We start from the raw sequence: 19,622 nt of genomic DNA, 5'->3' as shown, positions 1-19,622 counted from the left end.
ACTTTCAGACATATTGCAAAAATTATTATCACAGCAGAAGGATTGTGTGGGCATTAGGGCGGCTGTCTGCCTCACGAGTTCTCGCATGGGCCTGGGCCGCCGCACTGAATGCACTGCATGACGGACAGAAGTCACACAACGTCACTTTCATTGATTGAAAATGAAATGTAGGTCAAGCTGAAACGAGCGAATAATTCAACAACAACCGTGTGGTAATGATGGCAGAGAGTTCACAACCCATCTCGGCCGCAGAGAGAGTAATTTGCACTCCGAGCAATCTAAAAAGGCCTGTTTGGAAATTTGGCTTTTTGGTCAGCAGACGGCAAAATTGTGGAACCTCGAGATAAAGTTGTATGCAAGCCATGTAAGCTACAGTTAGCCTACCATGCCACCACTAGCAACCTGTATAAAAATTAGGCTATCGAATAACATATCAATTACGAATCATTAATTTGATTTGATCTCGCTCTGAGAGACAGCGCATTCTCAGTTCTCACTCTAGCACCAACCACGGCGCAGAGAGAGAGAGAGAGAGAGAGGTCTACGGTCTTTAAATGAAGTTTTACGGCACAGGACATTATTTTATTTGTTTATTTTGTAATGTGTGGGTATGTAGATCTTTTAAAAGAAATAAATATACCTATACAAGTAGTTATGTCTCTCGTTGTATTGGTTTGCCCTCTTATGGACATAATGCGCGAATAGATATTTGAATGGTTCGAACCTATGTGTTTTTTTAGAAGGAATAATCGAACGTCATTTTTGGCCAATTTTGACAGCCCTAGTGGGCATGGGTGTGGATGAGGGTATGACTGCCAGCAACTGTCCATTATTTACTGCTCTTGTAACCGCCATTGTCAAATACAGTTAGCTAGGTAAGTCACTGTATGGCATCTACAAATGATAGTAAAAATCGATATGTATGAGCCACAACGATCTGTATGTATGAGCCAAAACAAGCCACGGGATCTGATGTGGATGAGGGGTTTTCTGTAGAGTTCTACGGGGGAGTGTCTACAGAAGAAGAACAGGACAAAAAAAGTCGCACACAAGTTGTGAAGTTATTAGGCACGGGCCCGAGCACCGACCGGTGCGAAGCCCTATTGTAATGCAAGGAATTATTATTATTTTCCTTTTTCTTGGGCCGAATGAATCGCATTTTTAAGGGGCTAAAGGTGCTCGGATAGTTGTGAAACTTTGCACATGCCTCAGAAGTGGTGAAAATTTGATATTTTATGGCTCTTACGCATGGGTGTGGCAAAATGGCTCAATAGCACCCCCTACAAAATTTCAAAAAAATACCCCTCGTGCTACGTTTCACCTACATGTACGAAATCTTGTAGGCACATGTTTCATGTCCAGACTTAAAAAAAACATCAATAGGTGCCATGACCTAAACCCAACAGGAAGTCAGCCATTTTGTATTTATTGTGGCATTTTTGTGCATGTTTGGCCATTTACAGGGGTCATACTTTAACTAACTCCTCCTAGGAGGTTAATCGGATCCACCTCAAACTTGCTCAGCGTATATAACAGACCTTGACGATTAAAAGTTGGTAAAAGCTTGACTTTTCGTCCAACGGCGTGGGCGTGGCAAGGCGTTGAATTTCCATGTTTCGCCACGAAACAGGAAGTGCTTTGTAACTCTTTGTACATGGTCACATCTGCCCCAAACTTCACATGTTTGATAAGTGTCCCGGCCTGAGCACATCCACAGGCCAATATTCAGTTATGGTCATAGCGCCACCGACTGCCAACACAGGAAGTGGTTTGCAACTCCACTGAACGTGGTCAAATCTGCCCCAAACTTCACACGTTTGATGAGAGTCCCGGCCTGAAGACATCTACATGCCAATATTCAGTTAGAGTCATGGGCGAGGTGTCGAATTTCCATGTTTCGCCACGAAACAGGAAGTGCTTTGTAACTCCACTGTACATGGTCAAATCTGCCCCAAACTTCACACGTTTGATAAGTGTCATGGCCTCAAGACATCGACATACAATATTCAGTTATAGTCATAGCGCCACCTACTGGAAACAGGAAATGACATGTTTTATACTTTGATGTACTCCTCCTAGCGGGTTGACCAGATCCACCTCAAATGTGGTCAGAAAAGCCTTAAGACCTTGATGATGCTTCATTGTGAAGATTGGGAGTTGTCATCGAACGGCCTTGCCCTGGCAGGGCGGCGAATTTCGATGTTTCGCCATGAAACAGGAAGTTGTGTTAACTTGAGTGTACATTGTCCAATCTGCCCCAAACTTCACACGTTTGATGAGAGTCCCGGCCTGAACACATCTACATGCCAATATTCAGTTATAGTCATAGCGCCACCTACTGGCAACACAGGAAGTGGTTTGTAACTCGACTGTACGTGGTCAAATCTGCCCCAAACTTCACGTTTGATGAGAGTCCCGGCCTGAAGACATCTACAGGCCAATTCTGAATCATAGTCATAGCGCCACCTACTGGCAACACAGGAATTGGCTTGTAACTCGACTGTACATGGTCAAATCTGCCCCAAACTTCACATGTTTGATGATAGTCCCGGCCTGAAGACATCTACAAGCCAATTTTGAATCATAGTCACAGTGCCACCTACTGGCAAAAGGAAATGACATGTTTTATAATCAAAATTCAGAGCCGCGTCGACCGGTCGGTGTCCAGTAACGACGCCACGGCTGCGGCACACCCCGACGTGCGCAAAGTGCGAGGGCCCGATCATCGCTGCTTGCAGCTTTAATTGCATTTATACTTCCACCCACAACTACTCTGCAAAAAAAATGGAGCAATCCAACTTATTTTGCCTGAATTATCCAAAAATGTATTCTTTTGTGTTGAAAGTAAATTTTTGAAACTGGAACTGTTTTCTACTTGTGTTTATTTATTGGAGATTACAAACTTATAGCATTTTATAAATTTATCTAGGGACTAAAAGTTAGCATTGGTTCCATGTATCATGGTACCTAATCTTGGGTGCTACACAGGAGAGGGAGAGAAGAACTACTTTGCTACTACTACGTGGTCACCTTAAAACTAAGACTGCTGCACATGATTGGTTAGTGGTAATTACTGATGAAAAATATCCTAAACTGCAACAGATTATTTTCATAGCTGCAAAATAGTGTTCAAGGATATGTAATTTACCACAGTGATGATGTTGCACTCATGAACCTCAGAACTGGACTCAGAGTGGCATATTTTGTGAATGGTGTTTATTCTGAAAATAACAATTAAATGGTGAAGTGAGTCGGCTGGCTGCTGATAACTGCCAACTGACAAACAAAAACTGTACAAATCATTGTGATTACTAATACAGAAATAATCAAAATATCAACAACAATATAAAATTATAATTACATTAGATTCATAAAACATCCCTGAATTACACTAACCTATTCATTCTCTGTATAAAATATCAAAAAATGATCATTCTCTAATGTAATAATGTTTCTACAAATAAATAACAATAATACTCTACACTTGCATTCATAAAAACTGATTCACTACGTACTTACAACGGATGTCCGCCCTGCGCCCTGTTACCATGGCGACGGTTTAAACACTAGTACAGCTGATCAGATGTTAGCATCAGCGATTGCCAAAACGAACCCATACTCTGGCTTCCCTTCAAGTTAAAATCAACCGATAAAACGGTACACACAAACCCAAACAAGTAACACATGCCGGTGAGTCAACCCAACCCTACATTTAACTCCAAATATTATTTTAAGTGGCAACACGACCGGAAAATAGCGATCGTTTGCTAGCCGCGGCAGCGACCAACGGCTATTGGGTATCTTATCACAAAACACTAAATTTCCAAATAAGAGCATAATTAATAGTTTGGCTAGCTTACATACATTACTATTGTTGTATCAAGGTACTTGGTGACATTTTACTGACCTGAAAATAACAATTAAATGATGAAGTGAGTTGGCTGGTAGCTGGTAATATAGCTAGTTCTCTCTCTGCTGATAACTGCCAACTGACAAACCAGCGCGAGCTCACCTCACCATGTCTGCATTCTAAATTCTGACTGCCTTGGCTAGCCATATAAATCCCAAATACAATTAAAAAGGAACATGGGGCGGGGGTGTATGTTTAGGAATGAAATAGTGCAGCACTATTGCATACATACACTTTCAATGTGCCACAATGACAGCTGAGCTGTTATTATGTTGTGAAACCAAGTGACATTTACACATCTGTTGTTTTAATAATTTTGGCATATTTAAAACTGACTACAATTTAAATCAATATAGATTTACATCTGAAAGGGCGTGTGTCACAATGAGCCTGTAAATAAAAAAAAACAAAAATATTTATTTTTCCTAATTTTATTAGGAAAAATAAATATTAATTAGATTGGAAATTTTTATTGATATAAAGAAATGATTGTTGCTGATGTTAGAGCACGTGTCAGTTGTTTATGTATGGCTAATCTGCCTCTATTGATCTTTGAGTAATTAGGAACAAATCAAAAGGTGCTTTTTTGTCCCAGCTCCTCCGTTTGATGCAAGTTACCTGGTTTGCTAACCCTGCAAATGAGTGGGCAATGCTTGCCCAAAAACTAAAGGCCTAGTTATACTTCTGTGTCAAATTGCTGGCGTTGCTACACTGTAGGTGTCTATGGTGGTGTGAGCATTTATGGTTCTGACCCCCGAAACGCTAGATGGAAGTGTTGTGCTGTTAGCATGGAAGTAATAACAGAAAAAGTAGTAGTAGTGTTTACATTCTCTGAAACTCCTGTTCTGGGATTTTTCTCACCACGAATTCAGTGACATCTGGTAGTCTTTATAATTCAGAGATGAAGTTTCCTACAAATTCACATATTTGCAGTCCTCCTCAGCTAGTCTGTTCGATCTGCTCCATGTTGACTTCACGATCAGCGTACATCAACCAGATACAGGTAGGAGGAAATCCAAAGCAGATCTACGGCATAGCTTCAGTGGTACTTTGACAGCATAAATTACCCTTAACTACTCAAACAAGTTACCTTTCGAAGTCAACTGCCAAGCTAATTATAGCAATTAACCACATCAAATGCTGCGAGGCAGGGAACCAGCTAACCAGCTAGACTGGCTAGTTGGTTATGCACTAGTTATTAATATCTTACTTATGAGATTAATTTAAAATCCATGCATAGCAGTGGCAGTGACAACTGCTGATTCGTGGATCTCACAATGAAAGGTGTGTTTAAATCCATTTTGCCTTACCTCTCAGGCTTATTCACTCCATTCCAATTCCAAACAGCACAGAAAACAACTCCGGCGGGTTGTAATCCTGTCAGTGAGGGTAATCCATTACAGTGAACAAGAAGCCAATATAGCGGGGTTCTGTCTCTTTGCATCCATCAATACTGCAGTAACGCTGACCCTGCCACAGTAGAGTGACATGTCAATCAAAGTTTTTGATTAATGCGTTGCAATAATAATTATAAATACTAATTAATGCGCTAATGCACTGTGATAGACTGTATGCAAATGAGCCTCCTCGCTAACATAGAGGAGCCTATTTTCCAGAAGTTGCTGAAAGACAACAAAGTGGGTGGCGCACTTCAATAGACAAAAAAAAAGACCAGGATGTTTTATTTTCAGACACTAAAGCAGGCAGCTAGCAGCTGGATAGGCAGAATAAGCGAGGACAGAGCGAGAGAAGCACACAGATACACTGCTGCCTATAGTGTTTCTATAATCATTCAGTCAATTGCTGCGGTGGTGGGCGGCGTGTTTGGACGTTTCTATTTCGGAGAGCCACATTTTTGAACTGCATCGTCCTACCCAAACAGAAGCCCCCTCTAAACCTCAGAACACTTCTGAAACCCTCTCAGAACTAAGCATAAACCAAGCTTTACTCTATTACTACTACATTCCCACACCTTGCTGTACTTTTGCCTTTGTTTTGAAGGTTTGCATGAGGGCTCGTCATCCTCAATTCAGCATTCAACAGTATCGATATTGTTGAGAGATTGGATAATAAAAGAACATCAGCACATATGAATTTTATTCAGTAATAATAGATTGATAATAACATTCAGTAATTTTGGGCATATTCAATGTATTGAGATATTCTAAATTTACCACAATTCTCAATTATCTTCAGTAGCGAGTGGTTTAATTCAACCATTCATCTGTGATTGGAGGGGCTTGATAATCCCAATGACATAGCTGCTGTCACCAACCTTAAATCTTTAACATGCAATCCAGTTGTTACCTGGTTTATCAGCACTAAGACTAGTCACATCAGACACTAGTTGGTAAATGTGATGAATATCCAGAATCACCACTAGAAGACATTACCCTGAGTAAAGGAACAATGGGATGGATAGAACCAGCGTGACAGTGCGTGTGACACACACACACAGAGTTTCAGAGACACTGGAGTTTGTGTCAGAGAGGCAGGCTGTTGGTCAGATGAAGGGATTCTCCATGGAGTCCAAAACAAAATGAGAATTTCAGTAATATTTAATTTTTCTATTCACCAGAAGTTAGAGCTACGTCAGAAAGAGAATGACATTTAAACATTTAAAACTACATTATGTAAGATTTTTATGTAAAACTGTCTTATCAGCCTAAATGACAAAGTGGGGCTGCAAAAGAGAAGAGAGTCCCATCCCCACTAATTTAGACACCGTAGATTCACCCAAATTAAATTCTGGCATGAATCGTAGAGTGAAATCCAAGTGTCAGCAGTGAGCGAGTGCTTCATCCAGAGAAATCTTTTGCCTCTCTCGTCCCCATCGTATCAAGTTTCACAGACTGGCCAGGGCTTTATGCAGTTTACTGACTGTGGGGTTGATCAGTCTAGTGTAGGAAAAACTATCTATCTTTACTCTGAGCAGGAAAATGCAGATACTAAATGAAAAGGATTAAGAGAAGACTGTGTGTGTGTGCGCGCGTTTGTGAGTTGGTACTTACTACTTGTATGTCTCTGAGCGGACGTACTCAAAGACGTGGGAGACACCCAGCTGAAACTGGTCGGCAATAGGAGTCACCCAGGGATTATTCTCTGCTTTAAAGACCTGCTTAGGACCAGTCAAATCCAGGTTACCTAGGGAAATATAGACACAGACATTGAGAGATTAATTGATTTGAATTTAATTGTCACTGAATGTTTATCTATTATAATATTGTGCAACATTGATATTTATTGATTTTTGCTTAATTACTACTGGTCACCTGTTTATGTTTATCATATTACCTGAATGGATACATCACATAGACATAGAAAGAGAGGAAGTCGTGAGGAGAGAGAGAAAAGAGATAGTGGGATAGATGCTAAACTGTTATGTTGTCACACACATACCATTTCAATTCTACATTCATGAATCTGTAGCTTTGTATCCTCTTGTTGTTACAATGTGACTTTTGTCATCAGTTCACACAGGGAGACATACCCCATTTACACTGAGATCGGATAGCCATCCGATCAGCTCAAGACGCAAAAAAGCCAAAAAAGTGTAAATGCAACCAAGACACATTGGAGAAAACCACCTTCGGAGGTGGTTTGAGACGCATTGTATCCTTAAGTTTGCCAAGTGTAAACGCATCGGTCAAGACGCATACGCCAACTGTCAACTCCTCCCAAACGGAAAAACGTCTCTCAACAACACCCTTAATGAATACTGATGCTTGTAAATGTGCTTGCCATTCCATTCTCTGTGTGAGAAAATGGCAAAGACGGAAAAGAGAAATTTCCCCGGTGGCTTCAGTTCGGGCATCACCAACAAAATAAAGTTTGAGTGGCAGCAAGTCACAGCAGCAATTAATGCCGCCAGCTCCAAGAGCCGGACCCTTTATAAAACTAATACTAAAAATATATATGAAGATATAAAGGTTGACGCCAAGAAGCTCATTGCGGTGGTGGGGAGCTGGCTGTAGAGGACGGCTGTGCCCCACCGGCATCTCCAATGCGCCCCGGCCATGCGCCACAAAACGATAACGCATCATTAATTTATAACCTTATGACATTAAATCCAATTGCTTAACACCTTGAATTTGTCGCAATTATTTGGAACAAATTTGGGCTCTGCTAAAAGACTGTAATGCACTTTCTTCAGACTAATTTACACCATATGAGCCTATAATGAAACGTAGATGCTTTTTGGACAAATGATAGGCAACAAAGACACTATATAGTTGTAGACGTTCTTCTGACACGGAATATTATTATTAGAGGGATTTCTAATTTGCTGTAGAGTAGGCCTGGAAATGAACTGCGTAGTAAAGGCTGTTTTTACTTTATTTCACTACTTTGCCATCAAAGTCGCCGTTCCCCACTGTCTCCAAAATATGCGCACTCATGGGTCAGTTTCTGTAGCGGTACGCACATTCTCATTATAAGTGTTGTTTTTTTTTTATAATCTGTGTGAAGTAGCGCCTGCCGTCTAACTTGAAGAATATGCAGAAATGCATACAAAAGCTGTGGCGCCTGCCATCTCCACATTTGCATACATGCATTGATGTGGCAAAGCATCATGAGTTCCTCATGAATGGCCATTAAGTAGTTTGATAGCACTGGGGATAATGAATGTTCGGTTGCTTTTCATTCAAGGTAGTCTATAGTGGATAGCAGAGGAAGAATAGGGAACTCTCCATACAAAGGGTGATTGAGCAAATAGCAAGTAGGCCTACTGTTACAACATATCTATCACGTTTTGTCTGAAGTGCCCTTCAGACGCGAGTGCTTGTGAGTAGTGGGTTGGAGGAGTAAGAGAGGAGACGAGAGGCTAGTGCATGTGTAATATCACTAAGGCTGCTGCAATAACTGAATAATCGAGTGATTGCAATTGCATGAGCTAAGAGCAATTCTTTTGTATAACCGTGAACATTGTTTTGTTTTCACCTTAAGGATTTTCCTCTTCCATATTAACCTAAAAAAAAAAAAAACACACATATATACTGTATATATACACTCACCGGCCACTTTATTAGGTGGATGCTCGTTAACAGCCTGCTCCTCCAAACAGCCAATCATGTGGCTGCAGCTCAATATATAAAGCATGCGCACATGGTGAAGTGGTTTCGTTTTTTTTATGTTATGTTTCATTGTTCTCTGTTTTCTAACATTTTAACATGAAATAGCCAAGAATACTAAAGGCTTTTTAACTTTACACGGAAGAGAGGGGCTTGGATTTTTTCTTCTTTTTTCCTCTACATATGGTTTAGTTTTTTTGTTTCGACCAAACATTAGAACGGGCGAGATGCTTGATCTAAGAGACTCTGAGCGGTCTGACTGTTGGTTCAGCAGCTCAGAAACAGCTGACCTCCAGGGATTTTCACACTACAATCTGTAGAGTTTACAGAGAAAACAGCTTGTTAATGAGAGGTCAGAGGTCAGAGGAGAACAGGCAGACTGGGTCAAGCTAACAGAAAGGCCACAAACGCTCCAATAACAGCTCAGTACAACAGTGTGGAGTGCAGAAGAGCCTCTCACAACAAAATGAGCTACACAACAGATGACCAGGCATACCTAATAAAGTGGCCGGAGAGTGTGTAAATATATATATATATATATATATATATATATATATATATATATATATATATATATATATACACACATACATGCATACATTGCAGCTTAGGTGTAATGCAGGTATCCTTTATACAATGAGATAACGCTGTGTTAATGTTAAGAGTATGCTATACTTTAATGAAATTATGCCAACGCTATACCTACACTACATGTGTCTCCACTCTAAGTCTATGTGAATTTTTAGTGTAATCTTAGAGATTTGGTCAGATCTTACAGGTCTTGATCTGACATTAGATAGGAATTCCGGGTACTGGTTCTCTAGAAGATTGACTGGGCTCCCTCGTCATTGAGTGTGTGTGTATGTGTGTGCGTGTGTGCGTGTGTGCGTGTGTGAGTGTGTGTGTGTGTGTGTGTGTGTGAGTGTGTGGTTGTTTGGTTGTTTGTGTGCTCAGTACCAAGCTCAGGGGGCAGGACAGTCAGTCTGTTGCCCTGGATGTGAAGCTCCTTCAGCTGAGCCAAGTCCCCGATCTCCTTCGGCAACGAGATCAAATCATTATCCCTCAGACTCAACTAGACAGGCAGACAAACAGACAGAAGAAACATGTAAAAAAAATGTTCAAAGATTAAAAAAAATAATAATCACAAGCATTATGCTAACAATTCACAATTAATTACAATAACTACAACAATAATTTAGGTGACTTAAGGGAATAGTTCACCCACAAATGAAAATTTAGTCATTATCTACTCACCCCCATGCCAGCTGAAACTCGGGTGAAGTTTGTTAGTTCATACAGCTCCACAGTGGAACGGCGTAGAAGCCTTCTCCAAAACAATTGAAGTTGCTGGGGACCTGACTTGACTTCACGGTTAAAAAAAATAATGGAAAATAACCATAACATGGCTCCATGCAGCTCGTCCAGCATAATGCAAGTCTCCGGAAGCCAACCGATCCCAAAGTGACTTGAAAAGACATTTACACCATTATTTAGCTGAAATTGCCACTCTAGCTGTTGAAAAGTTCACGTTTGCGCGCACCCGAGATACGAGAACAAGGAGAACTACATGTGTAACAAATTACCAGAAACAAGACTTCCGGTTTGGCCGTTTAGCCTTCAAAATAAAAGCGTGAGATTTGAAAATAGGTAGAAATACTGTTTTAAACCAATTACTTTGTATTTAATCGTCAAATCCAATAAGTGAGCACCCATATTAATGTTTGATGTCAAAATAATGACATAAAATGTGCCATTTTTAACTATACACGCTGCATGTATTACACTGCGCAAAATACATACAGAACAGAGACTTAAGTACATTACATTACATTACATTATGTCATTTAGCAGACGCTTTTCTCCAAAGCGACTTACAATAACTACATTTAAGTACACTTAAGTGGTCATCAAACATTAATATGGGTGCTGACTTATTGAATTTGACAATTAAATGCAAAGTAATTGGTTTAAAACAGTATTTCTACCTGTTTTCAAATCTTGCGCTTTTATTTTGAAGGCTAAATGCCCAAACCAGAAGTCTTGTTTCTGGTAATTCGAGCTAGACATGACGTAACAGCTTGAGTGGCGATTTCAGCAAAGTAATGGTGTAACTGTCGGTCTTTTCAAGTCAATTTGGGATCGTTTGGCTTCTGGAGACATGGATTATGCTGCACAAGCTGCATGGAGCCATTTTAGGGTTATTTTACGTTATTTTTTGAACCGTGAAGTCAGGTCAAGTGAGGTCCCCAGCAACTTCAGTTGTTTTGGAGAAGGCTTCTACGCCGTTCCGCTGTGGAGCTCAGGGCGCTGTATGGACTAACAAACTTCACCCGAGTTTCAGCTGGCATGGGAGTGAGTAGATAATGACTGAATTTTCATTTTTGGGTGAACTATTCCTTTAAGGACTGATTCTGATTCTGATTCTATTGGTACTGAACAAGCCAGGTAAAACAGTGGTATTTCCTCTGCAACCTGGCACAGTGTTGCTGAGGTTTGCTACCACACCTTTTCCCAGAACTATACAGAAGTATCCAGAATCTGGATACATCTCATGCTACATGTTACTTACTGGAACTGTTTCTTCATTTGAAAAATGTTCTGAAATATACATAGTTTTGGACTGGACAAGACTAATCTGAAAAGTTTTGTATTGCCATTCCCATGCACGAAAATACATGGGAAGGTGAAAGAAAGAAAGAAGAAAAGAAAGAAAGACGGGACTTTTTAACAGAGTTGTGATCCAAAATGAATATACTGCAGAATATACCGTATTTATTGTTTATTGTCATTGTGATATGAATTTCCGCGATAAACACATAAGGACTGCGATATCAAGTGTAAAAAAATTTGTGTGCATCTACATTGTACATTACAGTAACACAAGTCAGACCGTAGTAGCCTTGTCGAGTTGACAACGTAAACAGATTCAATTCCAAAAGAATAAACAAAGCCCACGTGAAAACGCAAAATTAATGAACCTTCTCCAAATGAAAATGTCAGTGTAGAGGCAGAAGAAGATGTGGTACCAAAAAAGGGAAGTTCATCCTTCATTTGGCAATATTTTGGATATCGAAGAGATGACCTCTCTCAAGCACAAGTTTTGTGTAAAATATGTTGAGCCGTGGTGGCTACAAGTGGGGGGAGCACTACCAACTTATACCATCATTTAAAACACAACCATAAGGGGTTGTACAAGGTGATACCCTAGGAGAGATCATCCCAGCGCCATAAAGAAATAACAGAGACCATCACATACTACTTAGGAAAAGACATGGTGCCGATTTATACTGTTGGCAAAGACAAGTTTGTGAATCAATTAAATAAGTTAGATAAACACTACCAGATTCCCTCACAAACATGTTTCTCAGTCAGCATCCCTGAAATGTATGGGAAATGTTGAATTAGTGTAGAATCTGAACTGAAGCAAGTTGAATTCTTTGCTACTACGGCAGATCTTTGGTTTAGCAGGACAGCAGAGCCCTACATATCCCTCAATCTACACTGGACGCATCAGGTCAGCAGCACGTCAGCAACAGGCATTGAGCCCTGCATTTGTGTCTACACTGGTTCTGTTTTAGTTGCATTTTAGCCGCGCATTCAAAAGCGTGAAATCAAGAACAAAGCCTCAAAATACACTAGCAGAAATTGAAATACATCATTGATATGGGTAAATAAGCCTAGTTCCTATGTAGGCTATAATCAACACATAAGTTACTGAATACTAAATTAACCTTTCTCCAGAATGCAGCATCAGTACTCTCACATAGATCTAGCTGCATAGCCAACTATTCATACAAGTACTATTATTTCTGTTACTTAAAGGGGGGGTATCTTTTGCTTTTTCAGCAATTTTATATAATTACCTGGTGTCTATAAAATACATGTTACGTTTTTTTCAGAAATAATCGTTTAGTTTTAGCTTTAGCTATTCACTTCCCAGTGTTTGTTTCCCACCTACAAGAAAATAGGTTGTTTTACATAAGCAGCGTCTTATGCTAATGAGCTACTGCTCTGATTGGCTGGCCATTCTGTAAGGCCCGCCCTCCTCTTAGCGCTGATTGGTCGATTTCAGACAGTCCAGTGGAGTATTCCGATTTTAGTTGCATAATTGAAGTGCATTGTAGACATGTATACACCTTAATCGCACTATGACGTCCTATCTAGTTTCCGCAGCATTTTGTGACACGTACGGCAATCCAACTGCTTGACGACACATGCTCTAGCTTCCAGCGAGTGTTGCGTAACTTGTTTACAGAAGAAAAGATGACACCGGTAAAAAGAAGTCCCAACATTTTTCCCAACAACGGTTTTAGGTTAAATTCCGGAGGGAAACTCGGACGTAGGGACGTAATGTGGGTGTGCGTCTTCAGTCATTAATCGGACTATGCTCTGTAGCATGTAAACGGGAATATGAATGGAACATTCTATAAGCAACTCATGTAAACACCTTAATCGAAATATTGTCTTATTTAGAATAAGGTCAGTAGTCGGATTATTGCAGTCCATGTCAACATAGTCATTGAAACGAAACTGAAGCAAATAACCTAATGTGGTCTACATAGGGAAATTTTTTTTTATCTTTGTAATAAAAGCAACACAACAAAATCAGTGTCTGTTATTTATTTCTAAAATACAATATACATAGGGGGAAATGGAGGCGTAGACATTATTTTATCATCTAAAATATTATACGCACGTCGCCAAACGCACTTGAGTAAGCAAACTGCAAAAAGAACTGTGCAATTAAATGATAAACAATAATGAACTATAAGGTATTTAAAAAAAACATGACAGGATTGTTCAATCGTCGTGAATTTACTGCATGGAATTCCTGGAATGCGCTATTACGCACGCACTAATCTCACGTTTCCTATAGCCTACCTTACAATGTTATATAGTATTAGGCTTAAATAACAGGCAATAACCAGTATGGATAACATTCGTTAAATATCAAATATTTATACAATTATAATGAGCTCTGTCCGTTAAATCAGTTTGGGAACGTGCTTTTACGCACTCACTTTCTCTCCTCTCCTCTGTTCCTCCGACCCAGACAACACACTCACTGGATTTCTCTAAAGCAGCTCCTTGGCATGGTTTGTCTGAAAAAAGTGTTTCTGACGAGTAGCTGTTGACATTCATGTTTGGATATTCCATGGAAACACAGAATTGCGCAATATTGTGCAATAAATACTTTCAGTTTATCCACAGACAGGCTGTCCCATGTAGACATAGACTAGTAGACATGTGGAGGAGCTCTGAGCGCCTCATCACACTTCTATGTGAGTAATCATATATGTGCGAAATTACTTTACGTGGAGTTTTGATGCTGCTGACTTGATCAATATTAAAAGGAGAACGCTTTTTTTCTCTGCAGAAAATGCTGTCAAAAATGACACCCGCATTGACCTTGCACAGCTGTGCAGAAAGATGGTGGGACATTTCTCCCACAGTTGGACAAAGAAGCAAGCATTAAATAAAGCCCAGCAGGAGCTGAACCTACCAGCACACGTCCTAATCACAGAATGCAAAACAAGATGGGGGACGAGGCAGCAGATGATGATGAGGAGGATTTTGGAGCAGCAGCGGGCTCTGTCTCAAGTCCTCTCAATGGACAGAAAAACAAGACACCTGGTTCCCTTGTGGGAAGACATAGAAGTCCTTGAATTGATCAACAAAGAATTGAGGCCACTACAAGATTTCACGGATGCTCTGTCTGGGTAAGATTATGATAGCATTTCCTATTTTAAATCAGTTCTTCATGTGTTGAAGACAAAAATTATTGTGGAAGTTGTGGATTACATGGAGAGCAAATACAAGGATCCTGTCACACAGTCTCTTCCAGATACTGCCTCTTTCCTCAATCCTTGTGAGCTTCTGCGAGCTTGTGACCAGAAGGTCGTCGGTTCAATCCCCCGGACCAGCAGGATAAATCTGGGTGGGGAAAAGTGAAAAGCAGCGCTTGCCCCTCTCTCATTACCACCACTGAGGTGCCCTTGAGCAAGGCCCTTAACCCCAACCGCTCCAGTGGAGCTGCTCAGTTGCCAGCAGATCAGACTGTGGTTGTACTGGTCAGCTTCCAGGTGTGAATGTGTGTGTGAATGTGATCTGGGCGTTCCTGAAAAAGAGAGCATTGCTCTCAGTGAAACTCCTCCAGAATAAATAAAGGTGAAAAAAAAAAAAAAATTTCAGAGATTCAAGGCAGAATATTTAAGTGCTGAAAACCTAAGAGACATCAAGGCGAGGTTGATGTCTGAGATGGAGAGGATAACTCAGGATTCAGCATTTTTAAGTATTAACACCCTGACAATGTAGAATAGTAAAATAGGACTGTATTAATCCCCATTGTTGTTTCTTACTTTTCTAGGAGAGGGGCCTTCTGTTGCTACCTCAAGCTCAGCAAACCCAGAGTGTGAGCACCAGCAGAGCTCCTGAGTCAGAGCCCCTGATGAGAAGAGGGCAAAGAAGACACTGGGAAGCTTCTTCAAGACTACTGTCCCCACTACATCCTCCTCTGCACACCTTGAACAAGCTGTTGAAGCAGTTATGGGCGACAGCTACCTGCTGTCGCCCACAACTGACAGTGAAGGTAACCTTCTGGCCTGGAGGAAAATCCACCAGGTCAACTTTCCCATGTTAAGTAATCTGGCCAGGAAGTATCTATGTGTGCCTAGCACCAGTGCACTCTCCGAAAGACTATTCAGTGCCTCAGGGAAAATTGTGACATGCCAGTGTTCATGCTTAAAAAACCAAACATGGTTAATACGCTGGTCTTCTTGTCCAAGAAGGGCAGAGGTGATTAATGGCATACAAACATTAGCTGGCAGTCACAGAGAGTGAGAGAAGTAGTAGAGAAACCTTACGCACCCTAGACTGATGATTCAGATTTTGTTCTTTTTTATTTTTAATTGTTTACTGATCCTGTTAAATATAGGCTTGATTTCAGTGTGTTATTTGAGAGAGAAAAAAAAACAAAAAACAGGGCAGGGTAGATGATTAAAGGATAACGCTGGTGTTTTTTAATGCATTTCTGACCGTCAACATATCCTATGAAAATAACAAAATCAACAATGCGTTTGCTCTACTCCCATTACTTTCCGACTTCCCACGTTCCCTTTTTAGCCTTCAAACCAGAAGTCATTGGCTCCAATTGTAAGCTAAAAACCTTTAAATACAGCTCACAAAGACATAATTTCAATTATAAAGTCAGGCTATTGTAGTTATTACCAAATCAAATGGGAACAAATTCTTCATTACGCCGGGGACTATTTTCGGTGTTACGGAACTACCTTCCTGAGATGGAAAACATGTTTACAGCCGGATTATTAAGTTGTCTGAGGAAAAAGTCGGCTGGCCCGGTGCATCGCAATGATGAAATATGCTGCCCAGAGCAACAGCATGGCTCTTTGACGTGTTTTTAATCATTTTTGTAATACAATGGAGTTCTATGGCTACTCAGGGTGTCTGCGGGGTCTTAAAAAGTATTAAAAGGTAATAAATCAATTTAGCGAAAATGAAGGCCCTTAAAAAGTATTAAAAAGTCTTAATCGCCATTTTATGAGGTATTTAATTTTGTAGCTATTTTTTCAATGTGAATAGCCTATTTGTCCAAAGAGTTTGTGTGCTAAAAGTTTGCGTGAATTTATTTATTTTGCTCCTCACAACTACTACAACAAACTACAACCGGAAACAGTAATGCATAACCCGGAAGTTAAGAGACGCCCTCTTGTGCACCGGGCGAATTGCGTAGCCGCGTAGCGCTTGTGGGAAAATCTGGATTGTTAATGGCCCAACTGATCACGAAGTCCAACACCCTCAGGAGGAGACACAAAGAAAAACGCAATGAGCTGGTGCAAACTGAAAAATTGTTGGAACGCAAAGCAACTGAATTGAGGCACATGCCATGAATCTTGATAGGTATTTGTAAGGAGGGAGCCCCCCCACAGCTCACCGTTTGTTTCATATATTATCATTATCCAAGTTCAAAGTTTACACAAGTACATATAGTGAAATTCTGAGTTCTGAAATTAATGATTTCATAAGACTGTGTGTGTGTGTGTGTGTGTGTGTGTGGCTTTATCAGTTGTAACTGTAATATACAGTAGGCCTAGGAGTGTCCTTCTAATGGCTGAGTTGCCATTCACTGCTGTAGAGCCCCACCTGCCCAATAGCATGCTGACGATGTGATTCCCAACAATGTTTTGTGTGAAAATGATGTATGGCCTCATTTGTTAGGCCAAATGCAATGGAAAGTGAATGGGAAAGAGAGCAAAGCATGCAAAGACCACAGAGATTTTTGTTAATGACCGTGTTGTGTCTGTGTGTGTGCGTGCGTGCGTGCGTGTGTGTGTGAGCATGTTACTGTTATTACTTTTAATAAACCTTGCCTTTGGGTTAGTCACTCAATTTATTCTCTTGAGCTTTGTTCACTCCCGGCCTATCTGAATTCTGTTGTATTGATACAGTGGTCCATAGAAGTTATCGCAAACTAAGACTGTTTAGTTTTGCAATCTCAAAATCAATGTATAGTAAATGTAAGTTAAAGGTGTGTCGCTGATGTAACCGGTTACAGCTCGAAGTGGCGTTGAGGTCTTAAAATATATTGAAAAGGTCTTAAAAAGGTCTTAAAAGGTATTGAATTTAACTTCAGGATTCCTGCATATACCCTGCTACTGAGACATGGCTTTATTGGGCATCAGCTACATGGACAAGACTTGTTAGCAAAACAAATTCATTGCTGATGTTATTTTCATAAGATTTGTTGACGGTAAGAAATGCATTTAAAAACACCAGCCTTATCCTTTATGGGAAAGACCTTGAGGAGTGCTCACATGTAACAAGGACCAAGGAAAAAAATCAGTCATTTTAAAACCATTTTTACTTTGATTGATTTGCACATTTATTTGTTTAGCTGTGACAAAGATGATTTGCTCTAAAGCTGTTCAGGGAATTCTGGCTGGTTTAGAACAGCTGTAACTATTTTTGTGATCATTTATTTTGGAAGTTAGTAACAGTTTTGCTGTTTGCTTTAAGAAGAGATTGCACTGGTGTTTTTTTTCTTACCTAGCACAGGATATTGTTACATGCAATAAGTATAAACCATCACTCTCTTAGCTTTCATTTTTGTGATTGCACTGATGCTTGTGAGAGAAATGGTTGTTCAATAAATCCTCTAAAAATTATATAATTTGATTTAATTGCACAGCACACACAGGCTTTTCATTTTCAGTTTCCGTGCCTACATCACAGTGTTTCCGCTACTGCCGCTGCAATCCTTGTGTGCAATATTGCTGTATTTCTCATCACTCTTATCTTCTCATCACTGATATGTTGATAGTTTTAATGGGTTTTTGTATGTCGCTTGCCCTCTATCAAGTGTACTGCCTAAAGCTCATATATGATTCAGAGAATATGTTGTGGAGTCAGGAGTTTATTTTAAGATTGCAAGTTCTGTGACAAGTTCATTACTATAACTCAATCCTTCATAAAGTAATTAGTTAAAAAACAATGAAGATAAGTGGGATTAAGGTAGGTCACTTTGCATTTGGCAGTTTGTTTTTAGTGGGAGCCGTTAGTGTAACCAGGACCCTGATCGGAACTACGCTCATGCCCTTCCTGTCCATGTAGTTCTGAGCTGGGGAACTTCAGGGATGTGTAGGTAAGTTCGGAACACAAAAAGAAGGATGAAGTGCTCTGAAAAACTTTTCAACAACATATCCGCTCAAGGTTCATCTCTCCATTGCCTGACGAATCAGCAAGTTAGCTCTTATTTTGAAGTTCCGTCTTCCATTCACAAGAAAAGCCTTATTTTTCATATTAAGTGTTTACATGGTCATGGATAAGTTACATTGCGGGGAGAGAGACATGACCCACATACAACATCCCAGTAACTCTAACTAGTATAAGCAGTCATTTTCCCCCGGGAGATGTATTTTGTAATTAGCTAACTTAGTTAGCATAGACATCAGACAGATGGGAACTGGAACATTAGCTTACGATATATATATATATATATATATATCCTTAACCCTATATGAAAAAGCCATGAAAAAGTTTGTACACCCATTGAGGTTTTGCACAATTTGTTGGGCTATAAAATTATTTTAAAATGAAATTATTGTAATTTTTTTTTGTCTGAGACAATAGGCGGTGCAAAAGTAAGTGCACCCCTTGAGCTATATTGTGTCACTGACAATGTTTGATCAACATTTCATATCTTGTGCTGCTCAGATGTCATATTCAGGTTGTAGTTATAGGTTTTTCAAAATTGTAGTTACTCTTGCCTTGTTACCCAACAAAAGCTGATAACAGGTCTCAATGGAATCTCAGGGTGTGGGATGGATTCAATGTCAGAAAACATGAGTATAGTGTAGAATGAGAGGTTCACTTATGGATGGCGTTGGGGTCCAGGTCTTCAAGTCTGAACTTACTATCTGCAGCTTGGTCAGCTTCCCGATGTCGGCAGGCAGAACCTCAAAGTCGTTGTCACTCAGATAGAGAGCACGCAGAGTGGCTGTAACACACACACAGAGCTCTATTAGTCAGAGAGAGAGAGAGAGAGAGAGACCTAACCAGGTTGGGATTTGATCAGTAAGACCAGTCACAGCTGATTAATAACGCCACGCAAACTGGACAGGAGCAAC

The 19,622-nt window shown here is 40.2% G+C and overlaps 1 protein-coding gene across 1 annotated transcript in view; it reads right to left on the bottom strand.

Annotated features, from left to right (window-relative positions):
• Positions 1 to 19,622, bottom strand: part of rsu1 (Ras suppressor protein 1) — a 94,811-nt gene that overhangs the window by 55,622 nt on the left and 19,567 nt on the right. Inside the window, exons 6-8 of the mRNA XM_071906671.2 lie at positions 19,410 to 19,492; positions 9,937 to 10,051; positions 6,922 to 7,054 (exon numbers count right to left, since the gene is read on the bottom strand). Of these exons, the coding sequence (XP_071762772.1) occupies positions 6,922 to 7,054; positions 9,937 to 10,051; positions 19,410 to 19,492 (331 nt within the window). The remainder of the gene's footprint in view (positions 1 to 6,921; positions 7,055 to 9,936; positions 10,052 to 19,409; positions 19,493 to 19,622) is intronic.

This window comes from Centroberyx gerrardi, chromosome 22 (genome assembly GCF_048128805.1).
Source record: "Centroberyx gerrardi isolate f3 chromosome 22, fCenGer3.hap1.cur.20231027, whole genome shotgun sequence".
Taxonomy (NCBI): domain Eukaryota; kingdom Metazoa; phylum Chordata; class Actinopteri; order Beryciformes; family Berycidae; genus Centroberyx; species Centroberyx gerrardi.
The sequence above is the reverse complement of the archived record's forward strand: the minus strand, read 5'-3'. Positions and strand labels throughout refer to the sequence as shown.